General features: G+C 48.5%; 2 protein-coding genes across 4 annotated transcripts in view; one reads left to right on the forward strand and one right to left on the reverse strand.

The window, feature by feature from the left end:
- Positions 1–1,012: 1,012 nt before the first annotated feature.
- Positions 1,013–4,000, reverse strand: LOC108402263 (uncharacterized). Its single transcript, XM_036997759.2, has 3 exons — positions 3,731–4,000; positions 2,959–3,632; positions 1,013–2,757 (listed from the first exon to the last, which is right to left on the reverse strand). Exons 1-3 carry the CDS (start codon positions 3,998–4,000, stop codon positions 2,643–2,645), a joined length of 1,059 nt encoding a protein of 352 aa, XP_036853654.2. The 3' UTR covers positions 1,013–2,642.
- The window catches only part of PRAG1 (PEAK1 related, kinase-activating pseudokinase 1), a 47,409-nt gene continuing 27,119 nt past the window's right edge, over positions 3,024–23,313 (forward strand). Inside the window, exons 1-3 of one of the 3 annotated variants that reach the window (XM_073219075.1) lie at positions 3,024–3,041; positions 7,481–7,982; positions 9,772–11,564. In XM_073219075.1, coding sequence (XP_073075176.1) covers positions 7,692–7,982; positions 9,772–11,564 — 2,084 coding nt within the window. In that variant the 5' untranslated portion in view covers positions 3,024–3,041; positions 7,481–7,691. Of the gene's footprint in view, positions 3,042–3,291; positions 3,431–7,480; positions 7,983–9,771; positions 11,565–23,313 lie in introns of those variants that run through there. The other 2 variants (XM_036997474.2, XM_036997484.2) reach the window with 2 other exon arrangements.

Consider the following 23,313-nt stretch of genomic DNA (forward strand, 5'->3'; position numbering starts at 1 on the left):
GGGATATAAAATCTGGATAGAGCTAATGAAAGACCAAGATAATGTCATTGGGCTGCTCAGAAATGTCAGCGCTGTCCTGTTGGCTTGCATGGAAACCAAGCCTTTCCTGTCCAATGCCACACTCCATTTCCAGCCTTGTCCCCAGAACCATGCTCCCGCCAGGCTGCCCTTCTCGTACCTTCGTGGACGCCCTTCTCGCAGGCTGGAAAGTGCTCATTGTCCACCAGTGGAAATCCTTCCCATCCTCCTCAGCCTCCTTCATCCCATGAAGCCAATTTTTGTGTTTCCGTTTCCTTCTTTGAACTCCCGCTGCCCCTGATTTCTCTCCTTCTCATAGAGTTTGCCTTTCGTGTCTTACTGATCTTTCATTTTTTTCCCCCTAGGGCACTGTCTCCAGTGCTTCATAAGTAGAAGGCACTCAATAAATGTTTTTTAACTAAAACCGAACTACTTTCTCCCTTTAAGGTGAGAGACGCCTCTCAATTATTTGAGGTCTCTGCTCTGGCTTGAGACGAGATCAGGCATGGAACTGCTTTGTTCCAATCTTTGCATTATCCAACCCCTCAAGCACCCCAGCTAGCATTTTCAGGATAACTTAATGGTGTGCACTTCCTCATTCTGCCATTTTGCCTTTCTGATTTCAAACTTTATCTTACCCACCCCAAAGCACTACCTCTCTCCCAGCCTTTGTCCTAATTTTCCGAAATTTTACTGCTCTCTTGTACAGACTGTTGCTCACGGACTAAGAACCTAAAGGGAATCACTCTCCTTCAAGGTCTGATAGGTATCAGTGAACTCCAACCCTGCAGTTGAAAGTGTCATGAAAACGGACTGAGAAATGGCTAGAAGCAGAGTGCTGTGTGTACACAAATTGCACCGCATTGCAGGGTATAGTTTGGAAGTTCAAGCAAGAATTTTGTTTACTAAAATGCATGAGCTTACCACAGCTTTACTGAGGAGGTAGCATACTTAACAGTCACTGGTGGAGCCCCTGCAAGAGAGAATGGGTATTTTATGTGGTGCTAAGTGAGTCTTTTGAAGTATTTTTTGATTCTTTTCATTAGGCAAGATGAAGCCGTCTTTAAGGCCATGTTGCTGGCATAAAACGATGCACGTTTTATGCACGTTGCGTATCAGCAATGAACGTATAGTGTATCTATTTTCTGTGAGTGCAGCAAAACAAACATGTGAGAACATGGTGTATTTTGCAGAAAGCCTTAATCAACCCTTCATTGCTATCCTGTGACACAGAACTGCCAATCTTGTCACACCACAGTCATTGTTTCTTGTAACTACATGTTGTTAGTTTGCGCATGTTTTAAGGATAAATTTAAAGAGAAGAAGATCAAGTGGGCAGTGAGTGCTCCGCACCTTGTGCTCCATCCTGTAGAGGTAGTGCCTCAACCCGGGGCCTTACGGCGGAAGAACTGAAATATATTTCCTGAATCATGCGAACCGGGGACTTCTCCAATGCCGGGTTTGCCCTGTCTCCTATCTCCTTGTAACTGAGCTGTGTGCCCCTCCTAATGTCATTTTTGTGTTTCTCAAATGCAGATCACTCTGTGCCTACCTGCTTATCAACCCCTTCCCCTCCTGGGTTTTGATGAGTGGGCTGGACCTTCAGGTTTTGTTGGAACTGATGGAGCCCAACCAGTTTTCCTGCCATGTTTGTTTGGATGGCTTCCCCTCACATTGGGAAGAAAGAACAATAGGACTGGACTACCAGTACTTGGAGAGGACAGCATGGCAGAGTGGAATTGCCCATCAGGAGAGGCAGACAGCTGTTGGTTCCCATCCCAGTCCTGCCACTTTTCAGCTGATGGGCCCTGGCAAAGCATGTGGGCTCCTGTCTCTAACAAGGATGATGTCCCTCTCACGGAGTTGGTTGGCACAGGGTAGGTACTTACGGAATGAAGGAATGTCAGTTCCACAGCCACTCCTCTACACCTTCCCCCAGATTCTATTCACACGCAGGAGAAAGCCCCGATATTGGAGCACGCAGAAGTATTCCTCTGTCTACCTTTTTCCTTCTCACACCAAAGCTGAACCTCAAAAACACGTCTTGCCTCTCTTCCCCTCCACCTACCTCCTCACGCTCTCCACCTTGCTGTGCCACCACAGATCACAGGGAGAGCCCAGGAATCTCAAGGGGAGCTAATCTTCCTCCTCTCCCCTGGGTGGGGGCTCACAGGCTCACCCTGGTGGGCTGAAGGGCAGAGGACCCTAAATGCAGTTACAATGCACTGGCTTTGGGTAGGGGTGGGGGTGAGAGGGGAGGCCACAGGCATTTCTCCCGTGTGTCTCCTTTCTGTTCCATGTCACCACACTCCCCCCACCCAAGCTGGTGCACGGCGATGACCTTGGTGCTAACTCCCCGAGGACACCTCAGGTCAAGGTGCGAGGGACCTGTCCAAGGCAGCAGTGGGGAGGGGACTGACTGGGTGTCAGGCTGTCAGATTCTCAGGTAAAAGTTCTTAGCCCGAGGACTATCTCAAACTCGTTCTACCTCAGTGAGAAAGTCACTTACTGGAAACAGGATAAAAGACAGGTGTACTATCCGCCTGAGGAGGACCTGGTGTCCCAGAGTGGTGGAAGAACAGCTCTCTTCAGTTCAACCTTGCGTCCCAAATCCAGAAAAGTAGTTACAAAGAGGCTAAGCAATCAGCCTGACGTTGGTCGGGGGACTGACTGCACAGCACCTGGAACCCGCGGTCGGGATTCTCAGCCTGGGTGCCTCCAGCGCCACCTTCGTCCCGCCTGCAACAGCAGTAGACAGTCACGGTGCCCACACCCCTTTCGGAACCGGTCTCGGATTTTGAACCTCACCGTTCTACCCCTGACCCCTCGCTTTCTCGTTCGCCGACTCCAGCTCTCGAGCTTTACCCCCTCCCGCCTCCTCCCCGCCCCCAGGGTGACGCAGAGCCCGCTGGGTGGAGGGATGCAGGACACCTATAATACCTATACATCCATTGTGGTGAGCTCAAGGCTGCCAACGTCGAAACTCGCCCCTGCAGCAGCGTGCTGGGCCCCCACTGGGGAGGGTGCGTACGGGGGCTCGCCTGGGGGCAGACGGCGCCGAGCCTCGGGCTGGAGGTGGAGCCTCCCGGTCCCGAGCGGAGGGAGGGACGGACGGGCGGGCGGGCAGAGTCTGGAGGGACGGGGCTGCGAGCCGGCTGCGCGCTGGCAGGGGGCGCGGGGCGCGGCGGGGACTGCGGAGGTGCGGCGGGAGCCGCGCGGGCGGCGTAACCGGAGGCGGAGGGGGCGGAGCCGCGCTCGCAGCTGCCACCGGGCCGCCGGCCCCGGCAGACGACACCCGCCAGCGGCCGGGCACGCTCTGCGCTCACGCTCCCCAAACAATGCTCCGGGGCGCCCGGCCCGGCGGCTGGCGGCGCGGCGACCGACGGCGAGGCCCGGGGAGCGCGGCCCCGAGGTGAGCCCGCGACTCTTTCTCCAAATCCGGCCTCTTTTTGTCTGGCAAACGTGGCCTCGGAGGGGAGCTTTGGGGGAGCGCTGCGGCCGCCGAGCGGGGCGAGCTCCTGTCGGGGTCCCCAGGGTGACAGGCGGCAGCTTGGGGAGGGTGGCGCGCCCGGACCGCGAGCGCCCGGATTGAGCTCGAGGTGGAGGCGCCGAGCCTGGAGGACAGGGAAGCTAGAGGGCGTTTTCGATTCATTCGAGAATCGCGCTCTTAAAAATGGGAAACTTTCCTTCGAGTTCCGGGAGGGAAACCGACTCTTGTGCGGGGCTTGCTGCTCCGTTTGGGGCTAGAGACTGACGCGCTGTAGGGATCGCTGGGGTGGAGACTTCCTTTCCGGGGCAGCATTATTGTCAAAGGGGCAGAGACGGTGAGGTCGCCGGGCTGCTCCGACCAGGGCCCAGGGGCGATGGTTTGGGGCCCAGGGTAGCTGCCTGGTGTGCAGCGCCGACTCGTTCCAGCCACAGACTCTCCGGAGGGAAGATGATGCCTTTTTCCTGAGCCCTGACCGAGCCCTCGGACAGGCATAGCGTGGGCACGTTCTTAACCTTTGCTTGTGTTGATTGTCTCCCCAGACGGACACACACCTACACAGTTAGAAAATAGAGCCTTGCCGCTTCAGGGCCTGTGCGTGGGAATGCAGGCGGGGCGAGCTAACTGTATATTTCCCACAGGTAAAGCTCAGCCAGCAAGCACATGGCTTTGCAGAACCCATGGCAGAGCCCAGAGTTCCAGGGGTCAGGATCAGAAGGATCACTGGCCTGAACTATCCTTACAACCCCCTTCCCTTTTTGAGAGGGAAATTTGACAGGAAGCCCTGGGGGAATTCTTCTCGGCATCCTCCTAACTGGTTTAGACTGTAGTGGGTCTAACCCACGAAAACCACATTCCTACTGCTGAGATTAGATTACATAGCGCTGGAGAAAGAAAAAAGAAAACAAAAGTTGGGTGAATGTATGACTTACCCTCTGTGTATGTGTGTGTAGTGGGTGTGTGTTAAGACTGTGACGTTCTCCTTTCTGCCTGGGCAGCAATCCCTGCCCCTAGAGTATTGAAATCCGGACACTTTCCATATGTATTTTCCTTTCCGGTATTTCGTTAATTTAACTGTAATATATATACACACACACACACACATATTTGTGTGTATATATATATGTGTGTGTGTGTGTGCGCACACACATACATTTATTAGATGAGTGTTTTCTGGAATTCTGTCACCTCAGGGTAAGGCATAAGCAGCTTTTGATGTAAGTATGAGGGGGCATTTTGAGCCAAAAGATTTCATTTTAGGAATCTGGTCACCATTCTTCAGATTCTTTTTGAAAGGGGGGGTGGGAGTGTATCTGACAGCTTCAGTCTTGCAAATTGTAGCCACAAATGCTGTGCAGAAGTTTGTAGAGGCAAAGATATTTTATCATGACTTGGATCAAAAAGAATGCTGAGATCTTTTTCTAATCTTAACTGCTGCCTCCCACTGAAATGGGATAATTTGCATAAATCTGGGGGCAGTCTCCCCTCGAGGTAAGGAATGTGGGCTGCAAAGGTGCCATTCCCAGGCTGTGGAGAGTTGGTGCTGGTAGGCGAGGTGCTGCTCTCTCATTGTGAGGTCTGCTTGAGTTTTTCACCATCTTTTACTTAAAACAAATAGGAGCTTATTTCAGGCAGAGAACCTCTCCAGACAGAGCTAGAAAAGAATCTTTTCTGGCTTGACATAGTGGTAAATTCTGTTCGCTGCAACTGAGAAACCAGTTTTAACAGGATGCAGTGAGTTGGTTGTGGGAGCCGAGACCTTCATTCTGTTCTCTTATTCAAAGACTTTCCGTTAAAAACCTTTGCATCTCTGAGTAATCGTGTTGGTGAAAGTTGTGCCCATGTCAGAGAATTTCAGAGCTGAGCGTGGGAGCAAAGAGAGTGCTCATAAACTAGGGAGGGATTCTGAAGGAAGTATCCTGAACTTTAGTAATTCAGAGCCCACCGTAAAGTTCCAGGGCTGTAGTGGGCCATCCGAGATAAAGGAGGGGGCCTTTGGCATGTGCAGCCATGACAAGTTTGTGCTCTCAGTTGCCCACTGAGGAAGTGAGATGTGACCACCCAAAACTGCTGCTTTGTGAATCTGCGTCAGCCCCAAGGAAGTGGTGAGACACCTACCTCCTCAATAGCCCAGCCTTGTGAAGAGCTGCAGGAGCATGACATGCACACAGATGTAGTTTCCAAGCTCTTCCTCCATCCCAAGGGGGTGAGGAAGCCTCTGCCTGCAGTGGAGGGGACCTGCCTTCTGTGGCCAGGAAGGCCCAGGTAGCCTTCATCAGCTCCCTCAGAAAGGACCTACTCCTCCCCTTGGGGCAGGGGTATGGTGATGTGTGCCCTACTGAACCCCAAAATGCTTCCACTTTTCCCCCTTCCAAAATTTAGCAGTAGCAGAGCCTAAAGCTCTCTGTGGCCTAAGATTGTAGGAGAAAGAAAAATCCTTGCTATCCTCTGCTTGTTGAAGCTTAGTGACCTCTTCTGGGGAATTTGGTGAGGAATGAATACACCTACTTGGGTGTATTCTGGGGAGGAGAGGAACCTAACCCACAGTAATCTTAAAGAGAGGGGTGCATCAGACACTAACCACGGGTGCTGTAGGACAAATACTTGTCTTTTATTTTTGAGTGTTCATTTAGCTTAACAATGCAATGGCTTCATGGTTAAGTTTAGAGGGAAAGGAGGCCAATTTAGCTTCATCCCTTCTTGAATCAACACCCCTCTCTGAGTGTGGGAGACCAGAAAGACAGCACTTCCCACAAAGATTCTAGAATGATCTTTGGGGCTCCTGGCTCCTTCTACCTGGTTAGTCCTGTTGATAGTTTAAACAGCATCAACCTCAAAGCAGATTCTCATGGGAGGAAAGTGGAGAGCAAGCCCTTGGGCAACACCCTCCCTATTTAATGAGAATATGTTCCTCTGAGGTTCTCCTGAACACTCCTGATGAGGAAGTCAGGTCATTTCAATCAGAAAAGAGGAGCTGGGAGCGGCAGATAATGGCCAGCAATTCAGAATGGATGACAGGGTGAGGGGAGGGGCTGTCAGCAAAGTTGGATTCTCTTTCCAGAACCACCAAACTCTGAACATCTATGAACAGGCCTTAAGTTAATGGCATTGCCCTTGTTTCCCCATCTGTGAGGATACCAGCTACCTGATGGGGTGTCATTCAGGTTGATTGGTTAATATCTGCAACCCTTTGCGCTTGCCTTAAGGTGAATTTACTAGGTTCTACCATGTACATTGTTTTTGGTTTTACTCAGAGGCATCTAGCCCTGTCTGACCGCCTGACTTCCAGGGTTGCAGGGAAAAAAAACTCTGATAATCTCTTTCCTCTTTATATTCCATCCAGCCACCCTCGACCACAGGACTGGAGCGATCATGCATTTTTCTTTCTGGTTTCCCCCTTGGCCTGCAGCTCCAACTTTGCTGGCCTCACTGAGCACTGGGTTGATAACATATATTAAACAGGGGGAAAGGGACAAATTCCCAAGATACCCAACTGCCTGACTAGGTTCCCTGGGGGAGGCCAGCACCATACCTCTCCCCTTTCTCACCCATTCATTCTCTGCCTGGTGAGAAGTGTGGATTACAGTGCTGAACTCTGGCCTGGCTTATCTCCCTACTCAGCTCACACAATTCTTGATTAAAAATGGTGGCTTATCCCCTGCGCTGCTTCACAGTTCTTCTTTCTCTGGGACAGAGTCCCAGGCTCTACACCCCTAGCAGCAGGGAATGCATGGGTGGGATGTAAGCTTCTCATCTCAGACCCTTTGTGAACACTCACGATTTCAGGGAACTGAAATGTCTTTTTTGCTCATGCCTCAGGTGACATTTGCTCTTGGTTTTTAGCTTCTGATAAGGCCACACTAGAGAGTGACTAAGAGCTTCATGACAAATGGGTGAGGGCCTCAGAATAAACGAAATACTAATCTTTACCTTTTTTCTCCTCCTTCCCTCCTTGTTCCCTCTTCTGCTCCCCAGTCAAAAAATCAGACTGTCATTGATAAAATGCACCTATCCCCTGGAGGGGTAGACCTCTGATCAGGCAAGTGTTCTGCCTTTCCAGGAAGCTGCTCTGTGACCCACATCTGCCTCCTGCAAGACTACGCCAGAGAGCTGGGTGCAAGATGAGCCAGCACGTCGTCCCCTTAAGATACACCAGGCCATCTGACTGATCCCTGAGAGCCCGAAAATGTCTGCGTGCAGTGACTTTGTGGAGCATATCTGGAAGCCCGGGTCCTGCAAGAACTGCTTCTGCCTGCGGAGTGACCACCAGCTGGCACCCAGCCATCCCCAGCCGCGAGCAGGCAGCCTGCCCCCTCCACCCCGCCTGCCCCCCAGGCCTGAGAACTGCCGCCTGGAAGATGAAGGTGTGAACAGCTCGCCCTACTCCAAGCCCACGATTGCCGTGAAGCCCACCATGATGAGCTCCGAGACCTCTGATGTGTGGACAGAGGCGAGCGTGGGTGGCGACATCTCACAGGTGAGGCTGACTAACCCCTGGGGTATTTTTACAGGGGCTGCTCCTGTTGTAACACTTGGTGACTGGCTGGTAGCCAGGGAGGGCTGTCAGAGCAAGACTCCTGCAGGATGGCTTCCCCTCGGCTTGCCCCAAGCCTGCTCCTTCCTGACTGCTGCCCTCCTGCCCATCTGCTCTCCACTCTCTCTGCCCGTTCAGGCTAAGAACCATTAATCCACTCTGTAAGGTTATCTGGACACTATATTGATTATGTATCCGGAGGCACACACAAGATGAAGCTTTTTAAAAAATAGTTTTAAATTTTTTGTATCAGTAATTTAAATCTATATACAAGAAGCAATAATTGCATAAGAAAGCCCATACACCCACCACCCTTTAGTAGGAGCTAAATAATCATCAAGTCATGACTGATCTTGTTTCCTCTCTACTCTTACCCTGATCCCTCCCTTTTGATTTTAAAACTCCAGACATTGCCTCATTTCAGCAAGTGTCTTGAAAAAAAAATAAGTCTTCATAAACAATATAACCACGATACCATTATCACACCTAAACATATTATTAACAGTAATTCCTTAACATCATCTAGCCGGTTTTCATATTTGCAATTTTGAAGCTTGGATTTTATCAGCTTTGATGTAGGATCACCATAAATAATCATATCCCTAGAAAATGGACCACTCTGCTCATCCCATAGATAACCCTTACAAAGGTGTGGTTGTTTAGGGGACATGTACGGCCTGCTGCCATATCTTAGAAGCTGTATGTCTAGGACATATTCTAAGGACTGCTTGGAACCAGCTTGACCTCTTTGCTGTTCTACAGCTCCTAAACTGTCGTGGTGAGTGGATCAGGAAGGGTGTGTGAGCTTATGTGGAACCAGAGGTCAGTTTTAAATAAGGGGAGGCTTAATTGAGGAAAGGCATTTCCTGTGGTTGCCCTGAGCTCCATGTCCCCTCAGAGCCACTCCATTTTTGGTCAGCTTGTGACATCCATTCAACCAGGCCGTTCTCACTACCTTCAACCTTCACAGATGTCAGCTGGGGACTGTTTCAGTTCAGAATCATCTTGGAAAGGATCCTGATGCAGGCCCTGCTTTGAGGCTGCTGCTTAAGGAGGGCGTGGGGGAGACTTTAGAGAAGAAGGAGGAGGCAATGGTGACTTCGGTAATGGCAGTGACCTGTCCACATCTCTGTGTCATAGCTCAACTAGTCCAGCCACTTGAGGTCCCTGGCTCTAAGTGGGGAAAAGAGAATCTCTTTGGCAGGCATGGCCATGAGAAAAGGAAGGGAGACGCAGCTCAGAAGCCATCCCTCACCCTCCTGCCCTCTGCCCCTACCACGCACCCAAGGTGTTTTTAAAAGCCCCGTGAGTCTGGTTTCTTCAGGAATATACTATGACCCAGTTATCAAAAGACTAATGAACACGAAACAAAAATTAAATAAAACCCCAAACTCTGTTTTCAAAGCCCAAGGAGAACTTATCTCATCCAGCAGTTTACAAGGGAGAAGGCAAAATGTTCTTTTTAGAGTTTTACCCCCTCCCTCACAGACCTAAGCCACAGGAATTACAGACCACGGGTGGGCTGCACAGCTCAGCCCCTGGGAAGACAAAGGGCTCCCCGGAGCCCCAGCAATGAAGGCAGGCTGTGGGGAGATCAGACTGCAGGCGGGCCGCGGAACTCGCCACAGCACAGAGGACAGCTCACAGTGCCCTGTCGCGTGCCTCTCACTTTCTCTCTTTTCCTTTTCAAGACAAGGTCTAACGTACATATTTTAACTTTGGGGCTGTGTAGGTCATCTGGAGACGAGCCCCTGGCAAGCTCCCCATCCCAAAGCAGGAAGATGTGCCCATCGTTTTCCTGGGCAGTTTCCGTGGTGCCCAGAAGCCTCCTGGGCCCCCTGCCCCCGAAGATGGCCGCTCCCGCTACACCCCTGCATACGCCATGGTCGGCCTGCACGGCCTAGAGGCCCGGGGTGAGCACAACACCGCCTTCCGCCCAGTGACTTGCCCCGGTGAGAAGGCTGAGCGCGAAGAAAAATCCACGTTTCCCTATCAGGAGCGGACCTCCACTCAGGAGAGCTCCCGCCGGAAACTGGCTGCCTTTGATGGGATGACATCTCGCTGTCACAAGGGCCCCAGGCCCTGCCGCTCTCCACAGCCCCTGCGGGGGTCCCTGCCCTCCGAGGATGACAGCGATCAAAGGTGCTCACCCTCAGGGGACAGCGAAGGGGGAGAGTATTGCTCCATCCTGGACTGTTGCCCCGGGAGCCCTGTGGCCAAGGACACCTTGCAGGCTGCAGGCTCCTGGCGCAGACGCGGCAGAGGGGACAGCTCACCAACGCCCTGGGAGCAGGGGACGTGTGCGGGGCCAGCTGGGGACAACAAGCAGGGTTTGAGCTTTCCGAGGGAGAACCCGCCCGCCCTGGGCCCCAAGAAGCCGTCCCTTACCGCAGAGGCGGCAGGTTCTTCCGACGGTCTCTCCTGCGGCAGCGGCAGCAGCCGGGCCAGCAGCCCCTCGGGCGCCCTCCGGGACAGTGACTACTGCTCGCTCATGAAGGAACCTGTGCTGGAGAAACAGCAGGGCTCTGGGTGCCATGCCGCGATCTCTAGCAGGTGCCGTGGGCCGACTGGGGAGCCCCGGCCCCTGGCCCACCCCAGGGAGGCTGTGCAGCCTGAACCCATCTATGCCGAGAGCACCAAGAGGAAGAAGGCGGGTCCCGTGCCTTCCAGGCCTCCGGCCAAGGTGGAACAGGCAGCACCTGGTCAGGGCCAGGGCCGGACGGCTACCACCTGGGCTCAGAAAACAGCATCTGCCTGGGGCCGGGACAGGGAAGGCCCAGAGGTGGCCCCCCAGGTGGCGGCCACCATCACGGTCATGGCTGCCCACCCAGAAGAGGATCACCGGACAATCTACCTGAGCAGCCCTGACTCCGCAGTGGGGGTGCAGTGGCCACATGGGCCTGGGAGCCAGGACTCTGAGGCAGGAGAAGAGGAGACTTCAGCTGGGCAGGGCCCGAGCTCCAGAGAAAGCCACCGCCACGATGCCAGTGAGAGCACATGCAAGGGGAAGCCCGCCATTCCCCCCAAGCTGTCCAAGAGCAGCCCCGGAGGGTCCCCGGTGTCACCGTCTGCCTCGCCACTGTCGGACCTCAGCGAGGGGAGCTCTGGTGGAGGCGGCACTGGGCCCCAGCCTTCCTCCAGGGGCCCCGCTGACCATGCTTCCTCCTGCCGGACCAGTGGTGACTCCAAAAGGTGTGCCCCACCGGCCGTCACAGCCTCAGCCCTGGACCAGAGGCGGCCCCGGTACCAGACTGGGGCCTGGAGTCGGCAGTGCCGGATAGAGGAAGAGGAGGAGGTGGAGCCGGAATTGCTGAGCCAAAGCTGGAGAAGAGAGGTGGAAAATGGCACCGCAGACCCCTCGAGCGCCGCCACCTGGCACCGTCTCCACCCCGCAAGCGGCTCCTCCGGGCAGAGCAGCAAACCTGGGACTGGGATGAGCAAGTCAGCCTCTTTTGCCTTTGAGTTCCCCAAGGACAGAAGTGGGATGGAGACATTCTCACCTCCGCCGCCGCCTCCAAAGTCTCGGTGAGTGTGATGGTTTGTGTGACTTGGGGCTTGTCCGGCAGGACAAAGGGATTTTGCAGAAACCTTTGCCTATGCTGTCTCTCCTGAAGGCCTGCATGCCCAGGCCCGGAGTCCTGCATGCCGGGCACCAGCATCTGCCCAAAGGCACTTGTGTCTATGTAAATTTCTTGGAGTTATTCATGTTTCTGCTCAGCCAACAAGCAGAAGAGTGACGCCCTGCTTGGGGTGGGCTGTTTGAAATGAACCTTTCTAAGAAGTGCTGCCAAGCTGTCGCTCTTCCCTGGTGCTCGTAATTTTAAAATCTGGTACTCTTCTCCCCATCTCTCTGAAGTATCTTCAGCAGGCTTTTTCAAGGAAACCCTGCAATTCCCCATTTATTTACACATGCGCAAGAGGCCTAAGGGAAGCTATACTACAGAATTCGGAGAGGCAGAGACTGGAAGGTAAAGTGGGTAATGCCAAATGTGTGCTCCAGAAACTTACCATGATGGTAATTAGGCCTTGGAGCCAAAAGCAGAATAGTGGTAGGCTCTGCACATGGATAGGAACCTTCAGATGTGGGTTTTTGAAGGAAAAATGTAGTTTCATTTTAGCATGCTGAAACTCACAGCTTTCTCTACTGCTTCGTGGCTATCTCCTGCCAGTTTAAAGTACCTTTCAAAGGCCCCAAGAAATAAGTGCCTTTTTAAAGATATTGAGTGTGCATGGAATTTAAATTCTGGGAAGAAGAAATTTTTTTCTCTATTAGAGCAAAACTGATTCCTATGAGAGAAAGGAGAAACCTGTTGTTTTTCAAAAAAGGACAGCATTTCCAAACAGACTTTCTCTATTTGTGTCATTTCCAGTGGTTCTGTTTCAGCTCATGTGTCTTCAAGTTGATGTCAGAAGCAGGGAATTGTGCACCGAGAGAAGCAGCTGTGATACCTGACTTTGAAATCAAGGTGTCTCAGGCTGTGATGTGGCTCTAACATGGGCTTTTTCCATGACCACCACTTTGTTCTGATATTGCGCTGGCCACCTGCCATGTACAGATGATATCCTCCAGGTCTTTGGGTGCCTGCCGATGCTCTTTGGCTGCTGACTTAACTTCCTGAATGAATGAGGGTTTCAGCAACTAAGAAGAGTTCCCATTTCTGTGGCACTTACTATGGGCCAGGTGCAGGTCTAAGGGAGTTGGACATATTAACTCATCTCATCTTCAGAACAGCCCTAGGTGGTAGGAGTTACCATTCCCAATTTACAGATGGCAAAAAAAAGATAGTGAGAGCTGACGTCACCTGCCAAGGTTACGCAGCCAGACCTGGAACTCTGGTGCAGTGTTGTTGCCCCTAAACACATAGGGCACATTAGTGGGTGTAGGAAGTGAGCAGGGCCTGAGAGTGAAACAGGGGCATTGTGTCTGTCTGCCTCAAGCCACTTTGGGTTAGTGAGAAGCACAGTCTTTAGCATCAGAAAGTCAAGTTCATACTGCGTCTGTCTCATCTACAGGCTTAGTAATCTTAAGCAAGCCACTTGCCATGACTGAACCTCCAAGTTACTCTTCTCAAATGAGATGATAACAGTACTTTCATAACACCCTGTCGTTGAATGACTCAAATGAGATGAACAGGTCTAATGCAGAGCATAGTTACACAGGCAGAAACCACCCCGAGCTGTTGACTGTGGCAGAGACACCCGCACCCTAGCCAATCCCAGAACCAGCCACCTGAGCCTTGGAGAAGGAACTAGAACTTTCTCATGTGAGAATCACAGCGCTTGGGGAAACCTGTCACCCTAACACTTGAGTGGTAGGGTTTTCATTAGCATCTGGGTTGAGACCAGTTTTTTGACTCAGTTTGTTATGATAAAACCATACAGCTCAAACCAGGTGGGAACCTCAGGTTCCAGATTCCAGCTCTTTAAAAAAAAAGTTCTTACTTTCAGGACTTTTGAGAGAAAAAAAAAACCCTAAGAAATAAAATTAGCTGAAGGGAACACAGAAAAAAAGAAAAGAGCGTCTGGTACTATTTAAAATGAATCAAACAGGTATATATTTTCATTTGGGGAAGACTGTCTTCAAGCATTATTGACATCATCTCTTGAATTGTCACATCACCCCCATGAGGAGATACGAGCACAGGCTTTGGACCCAGTGCTGACTTTTTTAGCACTCAGGTACTTCCTAAATTCTTCTGAAGAGGATGCCAGGAACCTGAAGCCTTCAACCCTAGCAGATCGGGGTGACGGCAGATCAGAGTATGAATGAGAATGCAGCCCACCATTGATCTAGTACCACTACCAGTTCCATGCTGGTCTGTAGGGCACGCTGACGTCAGTTATCCAAAATGGAAAAACGTTGGAAGGTCTTTGAGCAACATTCAAGGTTAACTTAGTTCTTCCTATGGGCCATGTGTGAAATGGGTCCTATTTCTAAGGATCACTCTCACCTGTGAACGAAGATAACGGATCTCACGACGTGTATTATGTACACTCAAAACTCTAGAGAAAGGGGTTGTTTCCTGCAGGCAGTGTTCCTCTTCATGTACACTTACTTATATCCATCCACTTTCTTGGGACATTATGGAGGAAGATCATTTTCTGGTTTACTTATGGTTCTGTTTACAAAACTGTCTCTGACTTGGAGGGAAAAAAAATAGATGCTGAGAATGACTTGGCTTTCCTGTTATCTTGTTCTGAGTGTTTGGTTGCCACTTACCTGTCTGCTTGAGATAGTACCCTCGGTAAACTTCCATTAAGGTTCCTGAGAACACGCTGGCTATAATGCCATGCAGGATAGAGGCTCTCAATGCTTGTTTTGTGCTCTGCAAGCCCTTTGGCGGTGTTGAAGCGTGTGCCAGGCCTCCTGCCTGGCAAGTAAGGCAGAGTCTGGGCCCTTCTTTACCTGCTCTCTGCCAAGGTCACACCTGCTCGCACAAGCTCACATCTGCTCGGCCTGACTGCCCAATTTAGGGCAGAGTTAGAGGGTGAGAATTGACAAGTACTGCTGGGTTAGGAAATGAAACTATGGGAACGAAGTGTGGACTTCTTAGTTCAAATGTCCCGTTCAAGACCTAAGGCGGTTTTATGAGAGCAGCAGGGCCTGGGGAAATAATTAAGATGCAAAAAGAATCATACTTATTTCTGCCTTTTATTTCTTCGCCAGTGTGAACCTGGGTTTAAATGACTTATGGCTTTGAATGACAAGGTCAGTGGGGGGGAGAACCATCTGATTAGTACAGACAAGCATTTCACAAAGAAACCCCAAATTAGGCTGATAGGCTTGAACTTAGAGCATGACCGGTGAATAAAAGATAAGACAGGTTTATATGGTTTTGTTTCCAGGCGGGCTGGCCACTGGTCAGACTCATCAAAAAAGAGAAAAGTTTGCCCAAGAAACTGGGAGATGTTTTTGTTTTGAAGTTATCACTCATGCTGGTTGTCACTGTAACCCACTACTTAACTACCTTCCCCTCTTCTACAGGGGTGCTGGGGGCAGAAACTGAGTCTGCCCTTGGGCGTTTTTCCCCATTCTTAATTCCCTGCTCTGCCTCCCACATAGCTTTTCAGCAGACGGATAATGACAGTGTCACAGGTGGAGCACATTTCTGTCCACAGAAGCAGCATCTTGGCTAACCCGAGGAATCGAAATAGCTTGACTGTGTGGTCTCCCGGTAACATGGTCTGTCAGCATGAGTCCTGAGGATGGGCATAGAAAGAGCAAGATGGGTATTTGTCTCCAGACTCCATATCCAATCTCATTAAAGCTCCAAGTGCTTTATTCTTGAGGTGCTTTGTACTATAGTGGATTACAGTGGATGGCGACAGTTTACTAGGAAATCCCAATCTTGATAAATAACGGGCATTCCCATGTGGCATTTTGAAAATCACTGTTTGTATTAGAAAGCACTGTGAGTGCTTTGAGAATCTTCTCTACGCTTAGCCTTTTTGACAGCACTGAAATAAGTCGGCTGGAGGTTGAGTTGGTATAGGGGAGAATGAATACCGGGTGTACTTCAGGGGGAGAAACTGCCCCCAGCTGCCCCACTACCCCACACAATGTACACACAGAGTCCGGCAAACGGAACAAAGCATGTGCATCCATAATACAAGTTTATATTCTGCTCCATGCCAAGGGGAAAATTGCCAGTTGGCCTCTTTCCATGAGTTTGTGGATAGTACCTGAGAACACTGGTCATCTAATGATGCCATCTATACCCAGGGAGGATTTGAATTGATACCTATATTCCCATTTTGTAAATTAAAAAAAAAAATCACCGAGTTGAACAGTACTCTGTATAAAATATTTTGGATCTTCTCTCCATTTTTGAGCATACAGCCATGACTAAGGCCAGGGTTTAAAGATTCTTTCTTCACTTCATCAGGTGTCTACTAACTGCCTATTTTCTATTATTACAGTCAGTGAAAGGTGCTAAAAAAAAAAGCCAGTGACTAGTGCTCTTCCCCTGAAAGTTGAGTTGGTATTAAGTCAGCAGATGTGCAGTCTGACCACTGAAATCTCACCTCTGCTTTGATTCCCTTTGATGAACCTGGTTAGCATAGCATCTGGATTTTTACCATAGTCCGTGTTCTACTCAGTCATGCAAAAGTTAAGCTCAGCTTGGTGTCCAGTAGTGTGTACAAGTGCTACTTCCTCTAACTGCCTTTTGACCTGATCCACCATCAAGCTTCGTACAGATACTTAGATAAACACTTACTCCAAATAAAGAAAAAGGGCCAGGTGCTCCTTGAAGGTAAAGAGTATGCTGAGCCATCTACAATTCCATAATGTCCTGTTGGTACCTAGCACATAACAGATGCTCAAGAAATATTTGTTACATACACAGCTGTAGACAGAGACTGTGCCTTGCTTATTTCAGTTTGTCCCAGACGACCTCCCTGTATCCTTTGCACATCAAGGAATGTTGAGAAAGGAACAAGAAGCTTCAACTACTTGTATCAAAGTATCCTTCTGAAACCCAGGTTTTCCTCTGCCCCAGTGCTCTGTTCATGCTTCCGTAGTGGCAGTTAACAAACGTGTCTTGCTTTGTACTAAACTGTATCTGCCCAAGAAATTGTAAACTTCTGGGAGTACAGGGCCCATGTCCCATATATTTTTCTTTGACTTTTCCATAGGAGACCTTGGCACAGTGCCTGGGACATAGTAGGTATTCAATAAAGAATTATTGAAATGGGGGGGAAAAGAGGCCAGAGGGAAGTACACATCTTGGCCTAATTTTTCACTGGCTGCCTCACTGTAATTTGGTGGCTGGGCTTGCTCAATAGAACGTTGTCACCTTGAGTAAAGAAGCTGAGGTTAATCATTATTAATGCTTCAAGGTGGGCAGACACCATGTGGGCACAATGCATGCTTTCATGGATTAATTTCTCTCCAATGATTGTACATTTCACTTTGCAACTAGGCTTTCTTACTCTGCCCTTTTTTTTTCTCTCCGTCTCTCTTAAAGCTGAGCAGGTGTGTAGAGCCAGCCCTCACTTGGCACAGGAATGTTCCTTTCAGGTACTAATTACCTAAGGACTGTTTCCCCCACAGTGAGTTGCAAGGAATTCTAGGGTGTGGTTTCGCTTCCCTGAGAAAAGATTTTCCGTGCTTTCTGAGGTGGGCCGGGAAACAGGCTTGGGGCATCTGATCGGGCCCCCTTCTGTCCATCAAGCGATCAGAGTGAGACTTCCTTCCTAGAATGGTCAGCCTACTTTTTCGGTGTGGAATTCACCAACGGGTGGGAAACTTTTGCTACTTGTGGCATAAGTAATTTGGGGGTGTTTTGGGATCGCTAATGGGCTCATGGAAGGGCTTGCACTTCTCTTTAACAACTATAAAGAATAATCAGCAGTCCTTTCTGTAGCTAATAACATTCAGAGTTTACGATCAGTCTTCATCCTTTGTGCTGTAATTGCTCCTTATATCCTTATTCTGACTTTTGGGCAGATGCCAAAAAATGTTGGGTGTTAAGAGTGTTCACACTGTTCCCATGAGATTCTCTAAAATTACTTGTTTCAGCCAGCTTTTGTCTAATGCCCTGGATGGCTTATTCTCTGTGGTTCTCTAACAGGCTGACTAACATAAACAACTGTTCTTCAATGGGGCAGTGGGGGAACGTCCAGATTGAAAACTGCTTTTTAAAAAACCCTTCCCTTTTTTACTCAGTTATTTTCCTCTCCAGTATCTGTCACTATCAAATCATTCCCCTGACTTCCTGGTAGGTAGGTTTTTAGTCATGTTATGCCTATTTATGCATGTGCTATATAAAAACTCTCTAAAGTCAACACCTAGGCAAACCTAGGTTCTTCAAAAGCACTACACAGCAGTGAAAGTGAACAAAAATTCATCTACATTGGATAAATATGAGAATAGTTGAGGTAAATTGGCATATTAGTAAGTAATATGACTTTGAAGATTAGGAAGAAAGAGAAGATTCTTTGAAAGTTTAAAGATCTGTCTTAGTGGGGATGTCACTTAAAGTAACTCTTATTAGTATGTGCAGATCAAAAGGAATATTTTGTGGCTGCATATTCTTAAACCATGAGGGCAATTAGGAGAACTGGTGAGGCTGTGTGCCCACCTCGCAGGAAGGCTTGCCTGATCAGTCAGTACTGTTTGCTGGTTACGGGAGTGGGGAGTGCAGACATGTGTGTCAGCCATTTGCCAATCCAACTTCAGAATCTAAAATTTATATGCAAAATCATTGGTGGTCAGTAACTGTTCTCTACACTAATTTAGGGGTTCCATACCCAGGAACCCTGTGTTCTGTCCAGCACAGGTGGTCCTAAGCAAATTTTAGCAGAATAGCCCTCCTCTTCGATGATAACTTCAAATTTCAGACCGTAATGCCAAAATGTTTTGCTCCCTCTTAATGAGTGATTATGAATATTCCATGAGTGTTAACCTTCATGGGACTCTGAGTATCAGTTACCATTACGTCTGTCACCCATTATTAAAGTATTATTTCCCCTTATAGATCTTAACTTTACTTTTGCAGTCCTTAAATTCTGTTAAATAATATATGTTCACTTAGCCTTACCCTCTTTGGCTCATAGCACTGATTCCGTATGCCCTGGCTTGGAGGGTGTTGAAATAGGGGCAGAAAGTATGTCAATCTTTTTAAAGGGTAGTTTGAAAATGAAAATTCAGTATTATAAATTTACATTTGGGAAATAAAAACAAAACTATTGTTTTTATAACACGTAGTATGTACAGTTTTCCAGAGTCTTTTTCATTGGTGATTTCATTGGTGATGTTAGGCCATCTTTTTCATAGAGATGCTCAACTTGGGGGACAGAATATTTCCCTAAGACAGAGTAGAAGAAAAGCAGGACAGGAATGTTTGCTGTTATATTTACTTGGTGACCTCTTTTAAAATCTCTCAGAATGCCTTCTCTATGTTTCTTGTATCCTACTTTCAGTGCTTGTCCATGCTTCCTATAAAAACAAAGAACACTAACAAAAGAGACTCTTCTTAGAGTTCAGAGTCTGAAACTTTCTTGATCCTGACAATCATTTAATCACCAAATATTGATGACCTGGTGTAGGTGGGGCTAATATGAATTAGCCAATAAAATTAAGAGTAATTAGCCTCCACAATCTTCATTCCTGAGTGAATGTTTCAGAGAAAACATATACAAGTCAAGAAGGGACATAAATAATAAAGATCATTTCAGCATTGTTCATAGTAGCAGATAGTTGGAACAAACCCAGCTGTTCATCTCCAGGGAAATGGAAAAGTAAAATGTGCTGAGTGTGAAATGAAATACTTCACAGAAGTCAGAAGCTATGGACTAGATGTATATATAGAAACGGATAGGCCTTAAACTGGAATCAACCGAATGAAATAACTAAGAAACGGAACAAGAGCTGTAACTCAGTATTACTAATTAATGTAAATTTAAAAGATACAAACTGGCACTGTATCTTTTTTAAAGATAAATTCAAGGATATGTATACAAGGAAATACAGTCTGAGTACCTGGAAGAGAGAAGTTGGGAGAATAGGGAATGAGAGTAGAGATGGGCATGAAGGGAGAAACTGAAATAATGCAAATCAATGCAGAAGTGGATCATAAATTGAGGCATATGGTCACTTCACTTTTCTGCACTGGAGGTAAATACAAACAGGAAGTGGGACTGTGAGTCATGGAGAGAGAGAGAGGACTTCCTTGAGAGAGGTAAGGACGGCGATTCCGAATATTAAGAAACGTGGTGAATGTTTGGCATAGCTGCTTTGGAGAACGGGGTGGGGGGTTGGGGGTGTCAAGGGCAAGGACTGCCCGGGAGCTAGCTGAAGGCAGGAGGCAGGAATTAAGTGTGGCCCCCCCGCCCCCGTCTGTATGGTTGTATATTTTCCTAGTGACACACAGGGCTGCAAGGTACAAGAGTGAAAATGGGAGCTATTTGAAGGTAACTAGTGGGATACTGTGATTTGTAGTAAATACACATTTGGTCTTCTTGTATCTGATGCTGAGCTCCTTAAACCCTTGGAATTTCTTAAGCGCTGAATTTCCTAAGAACCTTAAAGGTGTCTTTTATCATGTTAATAATGTGACTTTTGGACCCATCTCAGGCTGGAGCTGGTTGCCAGGGGAACAAATCACGTGATCAGAGGGTTGGGACTTTCAGATTCACCTCCCCAGCCTCTGGGGAGAGGGGAAGGGCTGGAGGGTGGGTCAGTTGCCAATGGCCAATCATGTAATCAATTGTGCCATTGTAATGCAGCCTCCATAAAAACCCTCAAGGACAGGGTTCAGGGAATTTATAGGCTGGTGAACTTGTGCAGATGTGGGGACGGTGGTGCGCTCAGAGTGTGGAAGCCCCAGCCCTTCCCTATATCTTCCCTTGTGCCTCTCTTCCATCTGGCTGTTCCTGAATTATATCCTTTTAGGTAAAATGTTTCTCTGAGTACTGTGAGCTGCACTAGCGAATTAATTGAACCCGTGGAGGTGGTTGTGGAGCTTCCAACAGGTAGCTGGGTAGGTCAGATGCACAGGTGACGATCTGTATTGGCCTTGGTAAGGGAGGGCAGCCTTCTGGGGCTGATCCTCACGCTGGGGAATCAGGTGCTAACTCTGGGTAGACAGCATTAGAATTGAGTTGAATTCTAGAATAGCCAGCTGGTGTCTGATTTGGGTGGTGTGGGGGACCTGTCCCACCAAAACAGTGTTGGAATTGGGAGACCAAAACCCTGGAAGGAAGGGTGGGGAGATTTCCTTCCCTGAGGTCAGGGAGGGAGGTGGAGCTGTGGAGGAGCAGGTAAAAGAGGGCTGAACTGATGGGAGAGGGAAGGGAACCTCGCCCTTATTGCAACAGGCTGGACCAGAGTGAGGAGTGGAGAAGCGGACCAACCTTAGTAGCTTTGTTACAAATAGCCTGAATCGCCCAAGCCAGGAGGGTGGGAATGAAGTGTGCATGTAAACACACAGAATTTCTTAAGCCAAATAGTTGAGCTCAGAAGCGGGTCAACAGAGTGGACGTGAAGCATTTGCTGAATCAAGAGAAAGGAAGTGATAATTCTGAAAGCTGGCTTGCCAAAACCAATAGTCTAGAAATAAAAAGATTCTGGTTGGGCGCATACCATCTTGGTGGATGGATTCCAGCAGGAGTAGGTCAGGAGTAGAATAGGGATTCCCAAGTTAGTAACACATGCTACTCTTTTTGGTTCGTCAGCCACCAGCGTCCTCTGCTAGCGGGTGGGGAGGTGGTGTGAAAGGGGAAGGAATCACGGGAGGCTCCTTTATTGCAGGGGAAAGGCACGCCAATACACTAAAAGGTTCTTCTGTTTCTCAGTTTTTGTATAATGGAGCTAAGCGACCTGGTAAGCCAGGGGTGGGACAGCCCCTGAGCTGTAGTTAGGGCCACACTACCAATTAATTACCCAGCTCCTCAATACGTAGATTTAAAATGTGGTCTGGTTGATAGACAAGTCAACTTTTCCTATTTACCTTAGAATGCGTGTCATCAAAGCACCACCCTGATTAACTTTAATCTTTGAGTCTCTTTAAAGCCGAATGAGACCTCTAGCCCAGGTGTGATTTTCTACTTCTCTCCAGGTAGCAAAAAGGAATTTCTGGGTCTGCTGGAGGCTGCTGAGGTCCTGTCTGTCTCTGTCTGTGTTCCCCATACATCCATCCACCTTCTGTACAACACTTTCTGTGTACCTGGTGCTGTGATTAGCACTTAGTAAATATGAACCCATAGAATTTTCCTCACAGCCCTGTGACCTAAATATTATCGCTACCCCCATTTTAGAAATGGGGAGCCAAAGCACAGAGAGATTAAATGCCTTTTCCAGGGCACTCAGCCTGGAAGCTGTGGAGTCAGGACCCAAATCCAGGCAGCAGAGTACAAGTTTATGCTCTTACCCACATCAGCGGGCTTCCTAGGTGACTCGAATCTGCCTGGGAAGTTAGTCACGTGCTTGATCACTGTTCTTCCCAAAGCCGCTTGGGGTCCTCCCACACTGCTGGCCTGTAGGAGTTGCTCCTCAGTGGACTGCAGCTAGTCATTACTTCCATTTGTTATTTATCTCCTCTTCCTCATCTTTTCCCATCTGTCCCTTGTGTGAACAGATAGAAGAGCTTCCTCCTTGACTTTGCAGGGCAGGAGTTGGTGACTCCCGGCTCCTAGGTGATCATACTGGAGATGACAGTGCAGTGGACGGGGTGATGGGGTCAAGCTGCTGAGCCCTCCAGGCCTCTCACCTGCTCCTCTTCAGCTCCTCTCCCTGTCCTCAGCCATAGGTGACACCTCCCCATGCCTGCCACCTCATCCTCACCAAGCATCCAGAGCTTCATTAAGCAAGTACATAACAATGCCGACTGTGGCCACAAATTTAGGACTTTGATTTTATGACACCTGAAAAGTCACCCTTTAAAATCTGTATCTCTCACTGCCAAAGCTATCTGTATACAGTTGGGGCAAATGCCTGCAAATTTCCCTTTGGCCAATTTAAGCATTTTCATCCGCCACTAAAACCAACTAGTAACCTAAATGTGTATGTTTGTGTGTGTGTCCCTTTCTTTAAAACTAAGTATGGTTTCATTCCTGTTTTTAAATGGTTTCCACTCAATGCAAAGTGCATTCATTTTGAGGTTGAACCACAGAGCTTTTCAGCTTGTGGAAGTCAGCAGTCACTGGTGCATTAAGTGCCAATGTAAATGAACAGGCCTGCACATGGGAACTACACAGGTCATCCGACCAAAAATGAAACTGATTTCCTATTTTTATACCTGCTAATAAATCAGTGGGGAAACATGTCCTCAGAGCAGCCCAGACCCATTGGCCCTTCAACGTGGCACTTGGACACTTGCAAAATAGCTCCCTTAGCATTTTCATCAAAAGCAATGAAAGTAAAAAAACAAGAAAAACCTTCCCAGCTTAGTTAATCTCCCTTTCACATCCTTTCTCCTGAAAAAAGAAAAATGTGAAAACTACAAGATTTGTACAAATTCAGGATATTTGGGGACTGTTGTATTTTGTAGATATGAGAAAGCTCCAGCTACTGAATCCAGCTTCCCTGAGGATTGTTGCTTGCTCAGTGTTCCTGCCTTTTGCAAGTTTTTCTGGGCAAGTGTAATTCTTAAAGGAAACATTTATCCTCCCAGATGTTGCTGAGTTATTGAAACAGGGGCAGATAAACTTTAATCAAGAAGTATTTCTCGATTTCTCTGTGTCCCAGCATGTTCTGATTGTGACACAGTTCCTCAAACAGTTTATAACTTGGGGGTGGAAACAAGCCTACTTCACATGAAACAATTAGAAT

The sequence above is a fragment of the Manis javanica genome, chromosome 12 (genome assembly GCF_040802235.1).
Source record: "Manis javanica isolate MJ-LG chromosome 12, MJ_LKY, whole genome shotgun sequence".
Classification (NCBI taxonomy): domain Eukaryota; kingdom Metazoa; phylum Chordata; class Mammalia; order Pholidota; family Manidae; genus Manis; species Manis javanica.

Excerpts from the sequence above, each read along its gene's own strand:
- LOC108402263 (XM_036997759.2), bottom strand. The coding sequence starts at position 4,000 with ATGCCTGTCCGAGGGCTCGGTCAGGGCTCAGGAAAAAGGCATCATCTT. Across the intron at positions 3,633-3,730 it reads GCAGCAAGCCCCGCACAAGA|GCTCGGCGCCTCCACCTCGA; the intron begins GTCGGTTTCCCT and ends CCTGTCCTCCAG. Across the intron at positions 2,758-2,958 it reads TCACCACAATGGATGTATAG|GCGGGACGAAGGTGGCGCTG; the intron begins GTATTATAGGTG and ends CTGCTGTTGCAG.